General features: G+C 40.2%; 1 protein-coding gene across 4 annotated transcripts in view; it reads left to right on the top strand.

Moving 5' to 3' along the window:
• INTS9 (integrator complex subunit 9) overlaps window positions 1-13,785 on the top strand; it is a 110,519-nt gene that overhangs the window by 66,904 nt on the left and 29,830 nt on the right. For all 4 annotated transcript variants that reach the window (XM_032634453.1, XM_032634454.1, XM_032634452.1 and 1 more), the window contains one exon: window positions 12,080-12,191. In XM_032634453.1, the coding sequence (XP_032490344.1) occupies window positions 12,080-12,191 (112 nt within the window). The remainder of the gene's footprint in view (window positions 1-12,079; window positions 12,192-13,785) is intronic.

Genomic DNA, 13,785 nt, shown 5'->3' with positions numbered 1-13,785 from the left:
AATTACTTAATATTTACTAAGGGCCTACTATGTGTCAGGCACTCATCTAGGTATTAGAGATTCAGTGGTGACCCACAGACAAAGTCCCTTCTCATGAATCTGCCTTCGTTGATGTATAGAGAGAGAATGGTGTGCTGAAAATAAATGAGCAACGTAATTCCAGATTCTGACACAAGTACTGAAAACAACAAAGCAGAGTTATATATAAAGTGATGGAGACTAGTTTAAATTGGATGGTCAGAGGAAGCTTCTAGGGACAGTCTCATTGGAACTGAGACCTGGAGAAATGAGGCATGTAAAGCTGTGGACAAAGCATTAACAGGGACATGGCAGATGAAGGGCTCCTAACACCAGAACAAGCTGGGCATGTCTGCAGAGCAGAGGAGACCATTGTGATTGCAGCATACTAAGTATGATCAAGACATGTCCAAGAGGTTAGCAGACACCAGGCCATGTAGGACTTTGTAGGCCATGATGAGAAATTTGGATTTTATTTGAATGTATAGACTGAAGCTATTGGAAAGTTTTAGGTAGTCATTCATTATCAGTCACATTGGCAAGCGCCTAAGTGCATAAATATTGTTATAAATGTTAGTTATTCCATTTTAGGTATTTGTAAAGAATTTATTGTTCATTTCATAGATCCTGGTTCTTTCCGTGTTTGTAAAGGAGGGCAAAGGAGATTAGATGTTGTTAGCTAGATATTGTTAGTTAGCCGGTGGATGGGTGGCTGGATGGATAGATAGATAACTTGGGGGAGCCCATGTCCCATTTTAATATAGGAAAAAGAATGACTGCTGTAAGTCCAGAACAGTAGGATTCTTCTGAGCTACCACTCTGCATTGTTTTTGTACCTTTTTTATAATCAAGTTTCATTTCAAGGTCTAGAGGGAACAAGTGGCTATTTTTTCCTATAGCTAGCAGAATTCTGGGCCTTTCCCGCTTATTGAAATCAAAAGCCCATCAATGTCATCCTAATCTGCTTCATTGAAACAAATTTTTTATTGGCAGCTTCTATCATTCCTGATATATTCTCCCATAAAAGACAGAAAGATTACTTGGCTGCCAACTCTTCCAATTTGTCCTGCCTTTGCAATACTATTGATGTAATTTCCAGTAAATTATACTTACAAGGTCTGTAAATTTAAAGGGAAAATAAGGTCTTGAAAGTAATGAGCAGCATACCTAAGTAATTAATTTTAATTTCTAGCTGGCAACCACTATTGTATGTAAAAAAGAAAGTAGATTAGATTTTCTTTTACCCAGATAATTGGATTCTATATTGAATTAGCAGGGATAAGGAAAGGTTTGGTTTGAAAAAACTTGATATTTTACTTCAGAGGTCAGCACACCACCTGTTCTGGTAAATAATGTTTTGTTGGAATACCGTCACACCCATTTGCTTCATGGGTTGTTTGTGGCTGATTACACCCTATCATGGCAGTTATACTTTTCGACTTTATAGAAAAGGGCCAATCACCAATCAGCTTTAGTAATGGAACCCCATGACCTAGGAAGAATGTGGCAGGCAGCTATACTGACCTAATAAGCATATGGAAATGAGGCTTTGGATTAAGCCTGTAACAGTAAGAATGGAAATGTAAGTTAAAGAAACATTGGCAGATCTTTAATTCAACAAACATTTCTTGAATAACCGCTGTCTTCAGGGAAGGAAAAATACAATTCAAAGATCTTATGCCTGGACGACACTGAGAATGATGATAATGACACTAATCCAGTTGACAAGGAGGAGTTGGCGGGGGTGGGGAGGCGGCTGTGGTCATTAGTTTCAGAAGGGGGTGGTGTGTGTGATGAATAGGAATTAGAACATTGGACAGATGGAAATGCAGAGCTGGAAGCTGGATATGAAGGCAAGCCTGGAGACAAATTGGAGAGCCATCAGATTTTTTTAAATATATAACATGCTGAGGATTAAAGACTGAGCTGTGGGAAACAGTGGAAGGAAAAAAAATGGTCTTGAATAAGAATGTTTGGAGAATTGAGGCCAAAAAAAGTACAGCATCCCAAATGGAAAAGGAAGAGAACTAGCCTTTACTGAGCACACCATCTCAGTATTAATTTCTTAAATCGATCTAATATTCAGCAACCATGGTGAATTCTCATAGTAATTCTGATATTTATCTGTTGATGGTAGTATCTGCAAAGAAGTAAGAGTTTTGTCACTAAGCTTCCAATCCTTGTATCTTTTCTTTTTCCCATCTTGTAACTAAGCTCTCTAGTTCCATGTTAAACAGAAGTGATGATAGCAGCATCATTGTTTTATATCTGATTTTAAAGGGAATGCTTTCCTAGTCTCTTCATTAAATATGATGCTTACATGTCTGTCTTTGTCAGGTTAAGGAGTTTCTCCTCTGTTCCTAATTTTCTCATTTTTTTAAAACCAGATATAGGTGTTATTTTTATCAAATACTTTTTCTGAGTCTGTGAGTTAATCATGTGATTTCTTTCATTGAGACCATTAATGTAGTGAATTGTAATGTTAACTTTTCTCGCATGTAACCATCCTTGCATTCCTGGGATAAATCTTACTTGATCATATAATTTATTCTTTTTAAAATACCTTCCTGGAATCATTTGGTCAGTATTTTATTGAAGTTTATAATCTGTATCCATAAGTGAAAAATGGACCCATACATTATTTTCTTGTACTATCTTCATTTGTTTTTGGAATCAAGGTACATTAGTCTCATCAGATGATTTGGGCACCTTTCCCTCTTTATCTGATGGCCAGAAATTTACAAGATAGGGATTATCTTCTCTTGAAAGTCAGATTCCCCATAAAATTGTCTAAGTGTGGGATTACCATTTTAATTTTTTTCATAGCTATTGAATTATATTTTCTGGGTCAAAGGTATGCCAGTTTTGCAGAAATTTGTCCATTTTTCCTAGGTTTTCAAAAATCATACACATGGAATTATATGTGTACAATTTATATTTTAAACTTTTGTGTAATTCTATTTTCATTCTAAATTTTTTTCATTATGTCTTTTTTTTCCCCCTTGTTCAGACTTGCCAGAGGTTTGCCTACATTACTGATTTCCTTCAAAGAAAAATTTTTGCTTTCAGTGGTTTTTGTTGTATTTCTATTCTCTGTTCTGCCCTTTATTATTTCCTTCCTTGGGTGTACCTTGCTGCATTTCTTTTAATACTTAGCTCATTTGTTTCAGTCTTTCTTTGCTCTCCAATAAGTATATTTAAAGCTGTCAGTTTCTCTCAGTATCATTTAACTGTTAAATGTTGATATGAAGTGCTTTGTCATTCATATCTAAGTATATCATAATTTCCTTCTTAATGTTCCTGATTTAAATAACCAAAGGTTATTTTATAGTATACTTTTGTTTGTTTCTAGTCTATCCCAGTATGGTTAGACTTCTCATTAGACAAGACTTTTGTCATGTTATACTTACATTTCAGGATTCTTTTCTAATTTTCTTTTACATTATAATAAGAGTATACTGATTCTTTGAAATTTGTTTAGGCTTACTTTGAAACGCAATCGTTTTCGGTAAATGTTCAACATATGTTGGAAAAGACTGTGTATTCAGTGCTGAGTGAAAATTTCTTCTGTATGTATTTATTCATTTGAGTCTGTTGTGTTTTTAAGTCTCCTATCTTTCCTTAGCTACCAGTTTCTGAAAAGGATGTGTTATTGGTTGATTTATCTATTTCTCCTTATAGTTTTACTGATTATTGCTTTTTATATTTTTAAGCTGTATACTCAAGGGTATATATGTTCATGTGATCATTGTGTCTTATTGATCAATTATTCCTTCTATCAGGATGTTTTCTTTTTTTTCTCTATCAAAACTGCATTAAAAACCAGGAGACTTTTTCCCCTTCCATACTTGCCTGCTAGTGTTTTTCATCCCCTTTTTTTTTTTTTTCCACTCTTTCTGTGTCCTTTTCTACTGAATCCCTTGTAGACAACATAGTAAGGGATTTTTTTTTTCCCCTTTTTCAATCTAGAGTCTCATTGATTAGTGAAACCGTTTATGTTTCTTATAATCACTATTGTATTGGGGGCTTATTTTTGCCATCTTCATGTTTTTTTGTTTGCTTCATTCTTTTCCCCATGTTTTCTTGCCTTCTTTTAGAAGTCTAAATTTCCTTCTGCAAGTTTGAAGACATATATATCTTTTAACTTTTTATTTTATATTGGAGTAAAGTTGATTTAACAATGTTGTATCAGTTTCAGGTGGACAGCAAAGTGATTCAGTTATATGTATACATGTATCTATTCTTCTTCAAATTCTTTTCCCATTTAGGTTGTTACATAATATTGAGTAGAGTTCCTTGTGCTATACAGTAGATTCTTGTTAGTTATCCATATATATTTTATTTTTATTCTTCTGGGTTATTCCTTCATTTGTCCTTCCTGTGAGTATCTTATCACTGTCTGTATCTCTCCCTCCAGAGCCATACCTTCCTCTTGTCCCTCCCATCTTTTTCCTCTTCCTTCCTCCCACCTTCCCCCCTGCCCACCATTGTCAGTAGGGTCTAGAAATTTAGTCCCATGTTATTTAAAATATACGTAGGGTGGTGAATATATCACGTATTTAGACCACAGTGAACTTTGTTCATTTTTTCTTTCTTCCCAACCTTGTTTCCCATAAATCTCATAAGCCTTCGAGATTTACTCTTCTTTTTTCAAGAATACTTGAGGAATGTTCACCAAGAGGTAAACTTTATGAGGCCATGGACCACTAAGAACATCTTAGTAGATGGGTGGTGGCTATCAGGAAGAATGAGGCTAGAGATGTTTTGAGAGCAGGAAACTTCTCTCCATTTGGGAACTTCTGCCTTAGAACAGTGGTTCTTAACATTTTGTGGGTCATGGACCCACAAGCCTGGTGGTAAGAATTTGATGAGAACTTTTTTTTTTTTTTAATCTGCACACCTACACAAGGTTTTACATTTATTTTCTGGAGACTGTGAGTTTATGGAGTCCTCAGAAGCCCATTGTTATTCATCAGGTTAAGAATCCCTGACTTAGAACTTTGGAAAGAATCTTCTTTTTTGTAAGAAATAAATTTTTTTTAATTAATTGAGAATTTCTACCCAATCAATTCCCTGAAGCTTCTGATGTTCACAGTGGGAATTCCTTCTTGCCCTTGGGGTTGGAGGAGGCTGGTAGCTGGCATGAGAGAACGTTTCCTTCTACCCCACACTGCCCATATTTACTCTGTCTCCCCTTCCTATCCTTCTCCCTTTGGAGTTCAGGGAGTTCAAACCTCCTGGTTTGTTTTCCGGAGGTCTTAAAGACTTTGGCAGTAATAGATGTAGATGCTTCGCTTAAATCTAAAGAAAATATCTTAAATTTGGAGTCCTTGAATCAGGTTTTTAGAGCTCAGGCAGTTGCTTGGGTTGTTTTGCTCTGTTTTTTTTTTTTTAATATTCTTCCCTCTGAATTCCCCAAATGTTTTGCTATTGTTTATGCAGTTCTTTAATCTAGATGCTCTGCAGTAAAAGGTTTTTTTGGCTTTTTGGTTTTTCTACTGTATTTTATTTTATTGTAATAAATCAGTAACTTGCTCCAAATCTTCACGTGGATGTACATGTTAGCATTTTTCAGCTAGTCCTTAGTCGTCTGATGGAACTATCTGTAGGCTGCTACTTCTCGCTCCAGACCTGGCTTCATGGGGATGTTACAGTCAATCAGGTTCAGTCCTTGGGAGTTTTCTAGGAGTGTCAGACTTACCCTGGTACAGAACTGGGGGGTTAAAATCACATGGTTACCCTCATGCACAGAGCAGAGCTGGGGATGGAGGTCAACACAAAGACATTGTCCCGCATCCACAAAACTCATGTTAATATAGGTGGTTGAGGCTTCCTTTGCTCCCCTGGTAACCTGGTTCCCATGGAACACCCCTTCTGCACTCCCTTCTGTAGCATCAGAGCCCACTGCGTGAGCTCACTGCGTGAGCCCACTGCGTGAGAGCCAGGCCTGGGCTGAGTGTTGACCCGTCAAGAGGGTGCAACCTGAAAACTATCACTTCTCTGGGCCTCAGTTACTCTACGGAGACCAGATGACTGACATTCTTCAGCATCACATCTCTGTACAGCTGTCCCTGGGATATGTCCACGAAGGGCCCACTCTTCCTGGGTAAAGGACACAGCCATGTCCCCGAAATGTTATTTAGGAAAAATGTCTGGGACAAACCACAGCATACAGTTCCCTCCTCATCTGCCAGGGCTGTGGGCAGGAAGCTTGTTCCTGTCCATGGGTGCAGCCCCAAGTTGTCCCAAAGCCTCGGCCTCCTCAGGTTGGTCCTGAGGAAGCAAAGCTCTGTCCGCACTGGCAACGTAGCACCAACCAGTAAAAGTTAAACTTGATATATTTGGGGGCAGGAGCGGTGAGGAAGCTGAGCTACACACGGTTTGTGGTTGGTTTGGAGAATGGGGCTCAGTAAGCAGATCCCATGAGGCGAGGAGGGAGAGACTGAACGACTTGCTGGACTCCTGTCTGTTTCTTTCCACACTTGCTGTTTTGTTTCTTCTCTGGCAGACAGCTTCTCTCTGCAGAGTATTTCCTTCTCTCAAAAGTAATATATGCTACTTACGTGCATTCACTTGTTTATTCATTCCTTCCTCCCGTCATCTAGTCTGTTGTATTTCCTAAACCCCTGCTTTGGGCACTGAAGTGCGCTAGGCTGTAAGGGGAACATAGATGGTTAGGTGCTGGGTTTACACAAGTTATCATAGAGAAAGAAGATGAGTGCACACAGGACTTTTCTCCAGGGTACAAGTGATTGATCCTTTCAGATTAGAAATCCAGTGAAGTGCCATGGGATTCAGAAGTAGGGTGCACCCCTTCCTGTTGGGGATTAGGAGACCTCTTGGAAGAGTGGGCTTTTAATTGGCCTTAGAAGGCTGGGTATGATGTGCTTCGTGATTCCAAATATACTTCCTACTTTCTGTTATCAAAGAAGCATAGGTCATTGGGTCATTAACTTTTTCACGGATTCCTCCTTTTCTGCCTTTAAGCAAATCGGAGGGGTTTTAATATGGAAAAAGGCTTTCAGAAGACTGTCTCATCACCTGCTGCCGTAGTCTCTCTCTTAACCATGATGCGATTTCTCCTGTTCACCTTGTTTAACTCGGTATGTGAACATTACTTTCTCATCTTTTACCTCCTGGATTTATTTCACATCTCTAGCTCAACAGTGATCAGTTTCTGGTCAAACTTAACTTTTTCCGTTTTCCACAGCATCTCACAGCTGCACCGTTCATCAGTCTCTTGTTGACATTCTTTTTAGTCTAGGCTTCTGTAGCAATCTTTTTGTTGTTGTATTCCTCTTCTTGCTCTACCTGATCTTTTGCCATATTACAGGGTGAGTGTACCATAAATTTAACCTTTCCCAAACCCCTGAGTTTTACAAGGTAGGAAGCTCTTCACTGCATCTTGTACTTCTCTTGTCTTTGCCCCTCTCCCACGTTCCTTACAGTGTCCCTCCAGCCTTGGCCCTAGACCCGCTTCTCTTTTCCTCACTCCAAATAAACTGACGTTTCTGTTACGTACTTTGATGAAGGTACCTAGCAGATCTCCATATACATCACATGCCACTGTTTTATCATTAAGCTCAGATTAAATCATTTCCCTACCCTCAGAACACCTGCAGCTTGCCGATGCTGGACTTATTATTGCCTCCTTATTCTTTTAAATCACTGCATCCGAATTTCCCTTTGACTGCATTTCTGACTTCAGATTTTGGAGCATGTTAAAGTCTGCTTTCTCCCTTGTCCTGTATATTCAATCCATTCCCCAAAGTCTGTTAATTGTTTTGTATGATGTGTAGATCTGCTTCTTCCAGCTCCTCAAATGCCATGAAGTTGTAATTTTTTCCCTTTATGTCTGTCTGGGCTGCCTTCAAAGTGTTCTCCGTCTGTTTGGTCTCACTCCCCTTCCTTCAGCTATTGTCTGTGTTTATTGTTTAAAAATGTCATCCTCCGGCTTGAGACCATTGACTCCTTATTGCCTAGCCTATCAGTCTTCACGATTCTGACCTTTTAGGCCCTTAACCAATAATACTTTCTCTCTTTTTCCTAATTTCTTTTCTCAAATAAATCCGTTTGGCATCTACAGGCTGCCTTCCCCTGCCCTCTGCCCTCCCTGGCCCTCCTCCTGCTGTTGACATGCTTATCTCATGTTCCTGACTTGTAGTGCCTGTTTCCTAGCATGGAATGTTCTCACTTTGCTTACCAGAATGCATGTTCTTTTCATGTGTTCATTTATTCAGTGAATGTTTATTTACTGTTTGCTGTGTGCCAGGCATCTTGCCAGGAAGTAAGGATACAAAGTCCTTGCTCTCAGGGAGCTTCATAGTCCCACGGGGGACACAGACAGGTAAACAGGCGATTACAATTCATTGTGGTTGGTGCTGGGATAGTGAGGCTTGGAGGCCATGAGGGCACATGTAGGAGGGACGTCTTGGTGTAGGGGGTTTGGGGGAGAGGGGTGTCACTCAGCCATTCCAAAGTCCGCCTGAAATTGAGTCTTAAGTTCCTTAGCCAAAGAGAGAAAGAAAACTAGAACGAAAACTTCATCTGCCTCCCCTGGCCTAGTAACCTCCCCTGGCCTAGTGCAGCCCTCTAGTCTGCATTCGTCCTGGTACTTAGATACTCAGTGCAGACTCAAGAAATTTGAATTACATTTTTTATGGCTTTGGGGAAAATCCTCCTTTTTGATTATACATACTTGTTTTCTCTTCAACTCGGTCATAAGCTTCTAGGGCCTAGAAACTGGATCTCCTTTTTCTCATGCCCTGTGCAAAGTGTCTAGTAAAAATTAATCAGCAGAGGGGACTTCCCTGTGGCACAGTGGTTAAGAATTCACCTGCCAATGCAGGGGACACGGGTTCAATCCCTTGTCTGGGAAGATCCCACATGCCGTGGAGCAGCTAAGCCCGTGTGCCATAACTACTGAGCCTGCACTCTAGAGCCCACGATCCACAACTACTGAAGCCCATGCACTCTAGGACCCGAGTGCCACAACTACTGAGCCCATATGCTGCAACTACTGAAGCCTGCACGCCCTAGAGCCCACGCGCCACAACTACTGAAGCCCATGCGCTCTAGGGCCCGAGTGCCACAACTGCTGAGCCCACATGCTGCAACTACTGAAGCCTGCACGCCCTAGAGCCCACGCACCACAACTACTGAAGCCCGTGCCCTCTAGGGCCCGAGTGCCGCAACTACTGAGCCCACATGCTGCAGCTACTGAAGCCTGCACGCCCTAGAGCCCACGCACCACAACTACTGAAGCCCGTGCCCTCTAGGGCCCGAGTGCCGCAACTACTGAGCCCACATGCTGCAACTACTGAAGCCTGTGTGCCTAGAGTCCTGCTCCACAGCAAGAGGAGCCTCAGTGAGAAGCCCGCACGCTGTAACTTAGAGAAAGCCATGCACAGCAACAAAGACCCAACACAGCTAAAAAAATTTTTTTAATTAAAAAAAATATATATTTATAAAACAAATTAATCAGCAGAGGACCAGCACAAAGACCACAGCATCCTTGGACCTAAGCTTTTTCAAAATTTTATTCCACAAGTTTGATTGTGACTGTCAACTTTGTAAGGTATTTTTATTTGATTCTTGGACACAGTGGAATTTCTTGTTTTTGTGTGTTTAAACAAAATGTTCCCACTTCAGGCACTCAGCGAGTGACCACTGACACCAGTAATATATGCATTTGCTCTTTGGTGGTGAAATGGAGATGGTGGTGGTGTCAGCTTGGTTTGGAGAGTGTCACTAAAAGCCTTTTAAGACTACTTTATTTTATAGTAGCCCTGGGAATCCACAAGAAATGTCTCCCAAGTTTTAGGGCTAAAACTATGAACATCTAGTCTGACTTGATCATGAAGTATCTCAGTGTCCAGCTCGGTGGTAGTCATGTTGTAGTACTGCCTTTGTTTTTTATTATGGGCATTTAATTTTCAAAGGAAGGCAGTGGTAATGGCTGAGGTTCAGAGATGATAATGTTTTCAGTGCCAGAGTTTTCTCCCCACTGAGTCTTTGTTTAGATCAGTAGTCCTTAATTAACCTTTTGGGGGTCATGGCCCCAAATGACAACCTAATTAAATCTGTGGAAAAATGTATACAGGCACACAGAATTGTGTGTTCCATTTCAGGAGGTTCCTAGGCCCTCTGAATGCCCCATCAGCCCTGTGAATCATTAGTGGCTTGTTCTAATAAGATTCTTATAAAATTCTTGTGCTTTTAAGCTGAATATGCTATCCAGTGAAGCTCGGTCCTTTTGGTCACCATTCCAGTTTCCTTCTGCTTGGTGTGTGTACACAGTGAACATTCCCAGGCTCATTACACATCAGCTGCTCTAAACCTCTGTACTTTACTTCTCCTTTCCTCCTTCTCTGGAAACAGTGAACGTATATGTGTGTGTGTGTGTGTGTGTGTGTGTGTGTATGTGCTGGAGAAGTGCAAATAGGTTAGTTCTGCCTGAGAAGAAAAGCTCTTACACGCATTGTTATGTATCTGTGCAAATAGGAATTAGAAGCTACTCATTGTAATTGTCACAACTGTACTTCTCCTTTATTCATGTGAAAGAAGTATTTTTCAGGTTATAAAGCAACTTATATAACCACACTCATGTTATTTTAAAAAATAATGAAGCCCATATATCCTTGTGTATATAAAATGCTAAAGGATGATACATCAAAAGGCATGTATACTCAGAGATAGCAATGCAGATGGTAGGTGTTTGCTGCACTGCTATTTGAAATTTGGGGGGGGAAGTCTGGGTGGAACAGAAAGAAGAGGGATAAGGCTTCTCAGTAAACGGTGTTTCTGGCTTTTTTCTTCTGATGTTCTGTGAGTATGTTAAATGAAACTGAGGAAAAGATGCATTACAAAGTGAAAACATTGATGAGCTCTCCAGCATCTCAATCCATGGGCCTTTGTTTTTTTCCCTTTCTATTCCTCTTATTAAGTACTTTTTAATTTTTTTACATTTTTTTTACAATTTTTAAAGGTTACTTTCTATTTACAGTTATTGCAAAATATTAGCTATATTCCCCATGTTGTACAATACATCCTTACATGGGCCTTCATTTTTGTTTCCAACTTTAATCCTGATTTATTTGGAAAAAGTAATTAGTATTTTTTTTTGAAATGCTCTGAAAACAAAGTTAAATTCAAAAATAAATCATCCTAAGGACCACACAATAGTACACCATAGGACTTCATAGGCTACGGGAAGATCATGTGTATTAGCACATGAGACTCTCAGAAGCCACTGAAGGGAGATGGGTCAAGAAATAGGCCCATTCTATAAGAAACTCAGCTCGGAGGCTTGGCTGAGGTCCAGTGCTGGTAATGGAATTGAAGGAGGCTTTACATTTCTGGTTCCTAATCCAGTGTCCTTCTTTGCTCCTCTGCCACTGACTCTTAGGGAAACGCACCCCAGCTCTTTGAGTCCCAACTTCTGTATTTTCAAAATGTACCCTATTTCATGTACTTGGCAGAGCTGTTTTGAGAACCAAATTGTATAGTGCAGTGGTTCTCAAGGCATGATCCCCAGACCGGCAACAGGACCATCTCCTGGGAGCTTGTTAGAAATGCAGATTTTCAGGCCCTCCTCAAACCTGAATCGGAAGCTCTGGGGGTGGGGCCCAGCGATCCACCTCCAGGTGATTCTGATGCACGCTCAAGTTTGAGGGCCACCAACGATATGTGTGAGATAGCCTTTTGAAAAGAGCAAAGCATTATAGAAGTATAAGATAATGTGCTTATTTTTCATTGAGGTAAAATTTATGTATAGTGAAACCCAAAGATCTTAAATGTACAATTCATGAATTTTCATATCATGTCATCACCATACCAAACAAGACATAGAACTATCACCCCATAAAGTTCCCTCCCATGGATCCCCATCCCCCTTGGGCAACCGCTGTTCAGTGATAGACTTTTCGTTAGAGGAGGTGAGATGATTTGATGATGAGTTGGACATGGAAAGAACAATAACTGTATTGTCCTTTTCCTTTACTACTTATATCTAACCTTTTCTTTTTTAAATTACTAATCATAGTTCTCTGTGGTTTTTCAGCCCATGGACCAAGCTTCTCTCAAAAACAGCGATGTTCTCATTCTGACAGGCCTTACCCAGATTCCCACAGCAAACCCAGACAGCATGGTGGGAGAGTTCTGCAGCAACCTGGGTATGTATCCAATGCAAATCTTAAACAAGATAAAATGTTTTACATTTATTTTTTGGTACCTTGATTCTGTGGTATTTTTTGTCCCTTTGCTTCACATTCACACCCTCTGATGCCCCCTACTACGGCCTTTCCCCCCATTTATTCCCACCCTTTCTGCTCATCCTTCAAAGCCTACTGTTGTCAACAAAAGCAATTCTTAAGCAACTTAAATCTGAAAGCACAATAGGAATGGTGGTTATAACGGTAAATTAGAATTTTTAGCACTTTATACAACAAATGCTGAACATTTCGCCCACTTGATTTATGTAGAAACTTATTCTTGTTTTCTGGTGGGATTTGGGAGTGGGTCAGGGGTGCTTATAGGGTAAGCAAAGTTAAAGAAGGAAAGGATCATATCTTTGCTTTGCAAATAATAACACAGAAAAGACTGTTGATACTTCGAATTCACAACAGTGATACAGGTGAAACAGTTGTATTTTTTTTCCCCACTATTTGGTTGGTATAATTTTTTTCTTCTTTTGGGGGAAGACTGAATTGAGAGACTTGTTGCGTATTTGCTACCTGGAAGAAATGTATGTTTCTTTGGATATAATTGTCCGTAAAATCTAGAAATGCTGCATTTCTTTTAGAAATGTGTAGGTTGCGTATTGTCTTAGCTTAGGCTACTGTAACAAAATACCTTAGTATAAGCTTTAAACAATACTAATTTCTCATAGTTCTGGAGGCTAGGAAGTCAGAAGGTTGCCAGCATGGCTGGGTTCTGGTGAGGGACCCTCTTTCTGGCTTGCAGACGGCAGCCTTCTTGCTGTGTCTCACTGGTGAAGAAAAGCTGTTCTGGTGCCTCTTCCTCTTCCTCTCCTTATAAGTGTGCTAATCCCATCATGGGGGCTCCACCCTAATGGCCTAATGGCCTCATCTAGATGTGGGTACCTCCCAAAGATTCCCCCTCCTAATACCTAATTGGGGGTGAGGGCTTCAATACATGAACTTTAGGAGACACAAACTTTCACTCCAAAACTGTTGCCAGAGAGGAGTTAATGCGCTCAGGCCCCCCATCCCTGGCAACTCTGGGGGAAAGAAGTGGTTGTCATCTAATATTTACATGGAAGGCACTATCCTTTGAAATTTCACTTGCCCTTGCCAATAATCCTAGTCTTTTTTTGCTCTTTGCTGATTTTAAGACAAAGGTAATTTATTCTTAGCTTGGAAAAAGTATCAGACTGGTCTCAAACAGAATCTTTTATTTGTATGTTTGTGTATAATCCAGAATCATGGACTCAAAGAACTTCAGGTCTTAAAGGAACTTTACATCTAATCCACTGTTTCTCAAAGTGGGGTCCACTAACCACCTGCCTCAACATCAGTGAGGCCACTTCTCAAAAATGCGAATTTTGAGGCACCACCACAGACCTAGTAAGAGAGACCCATAGAAAAGTTGCATTTTTAACATGTTCTGGCAGTTTTCATGCAAAATAAAGCTTGAAAAACACTGATCTAGTTCACTCCTCTCATCAGCGATGAGGAAGCTGAGGCCCAGGAGGTTACAGTGGCCTAACTAAGGTCCCATAGCTTGTGACAGAGGCGGGTCTAGAGC

This window comes from Phocoena sinus, chromosome 6 (assembly GCF_008692025.1).
Source record: "Phocoena sinus isolate mPhoSin1 chromosome 6, mPhoSin1.pri, whole genome shotgun sequence".
In the NCBI taxonomy this organism is placed as follows: Eukaryota; Metazoa; Chordata; class Mammalia; order Artiodactyla; family Phocoenidae; genus Phocoena; species Phocoena sinus.
Note: the sequence above shows the minus strand (reverse complement) of the source record. Positions and strands in the feature narration are given on the sequence as shown.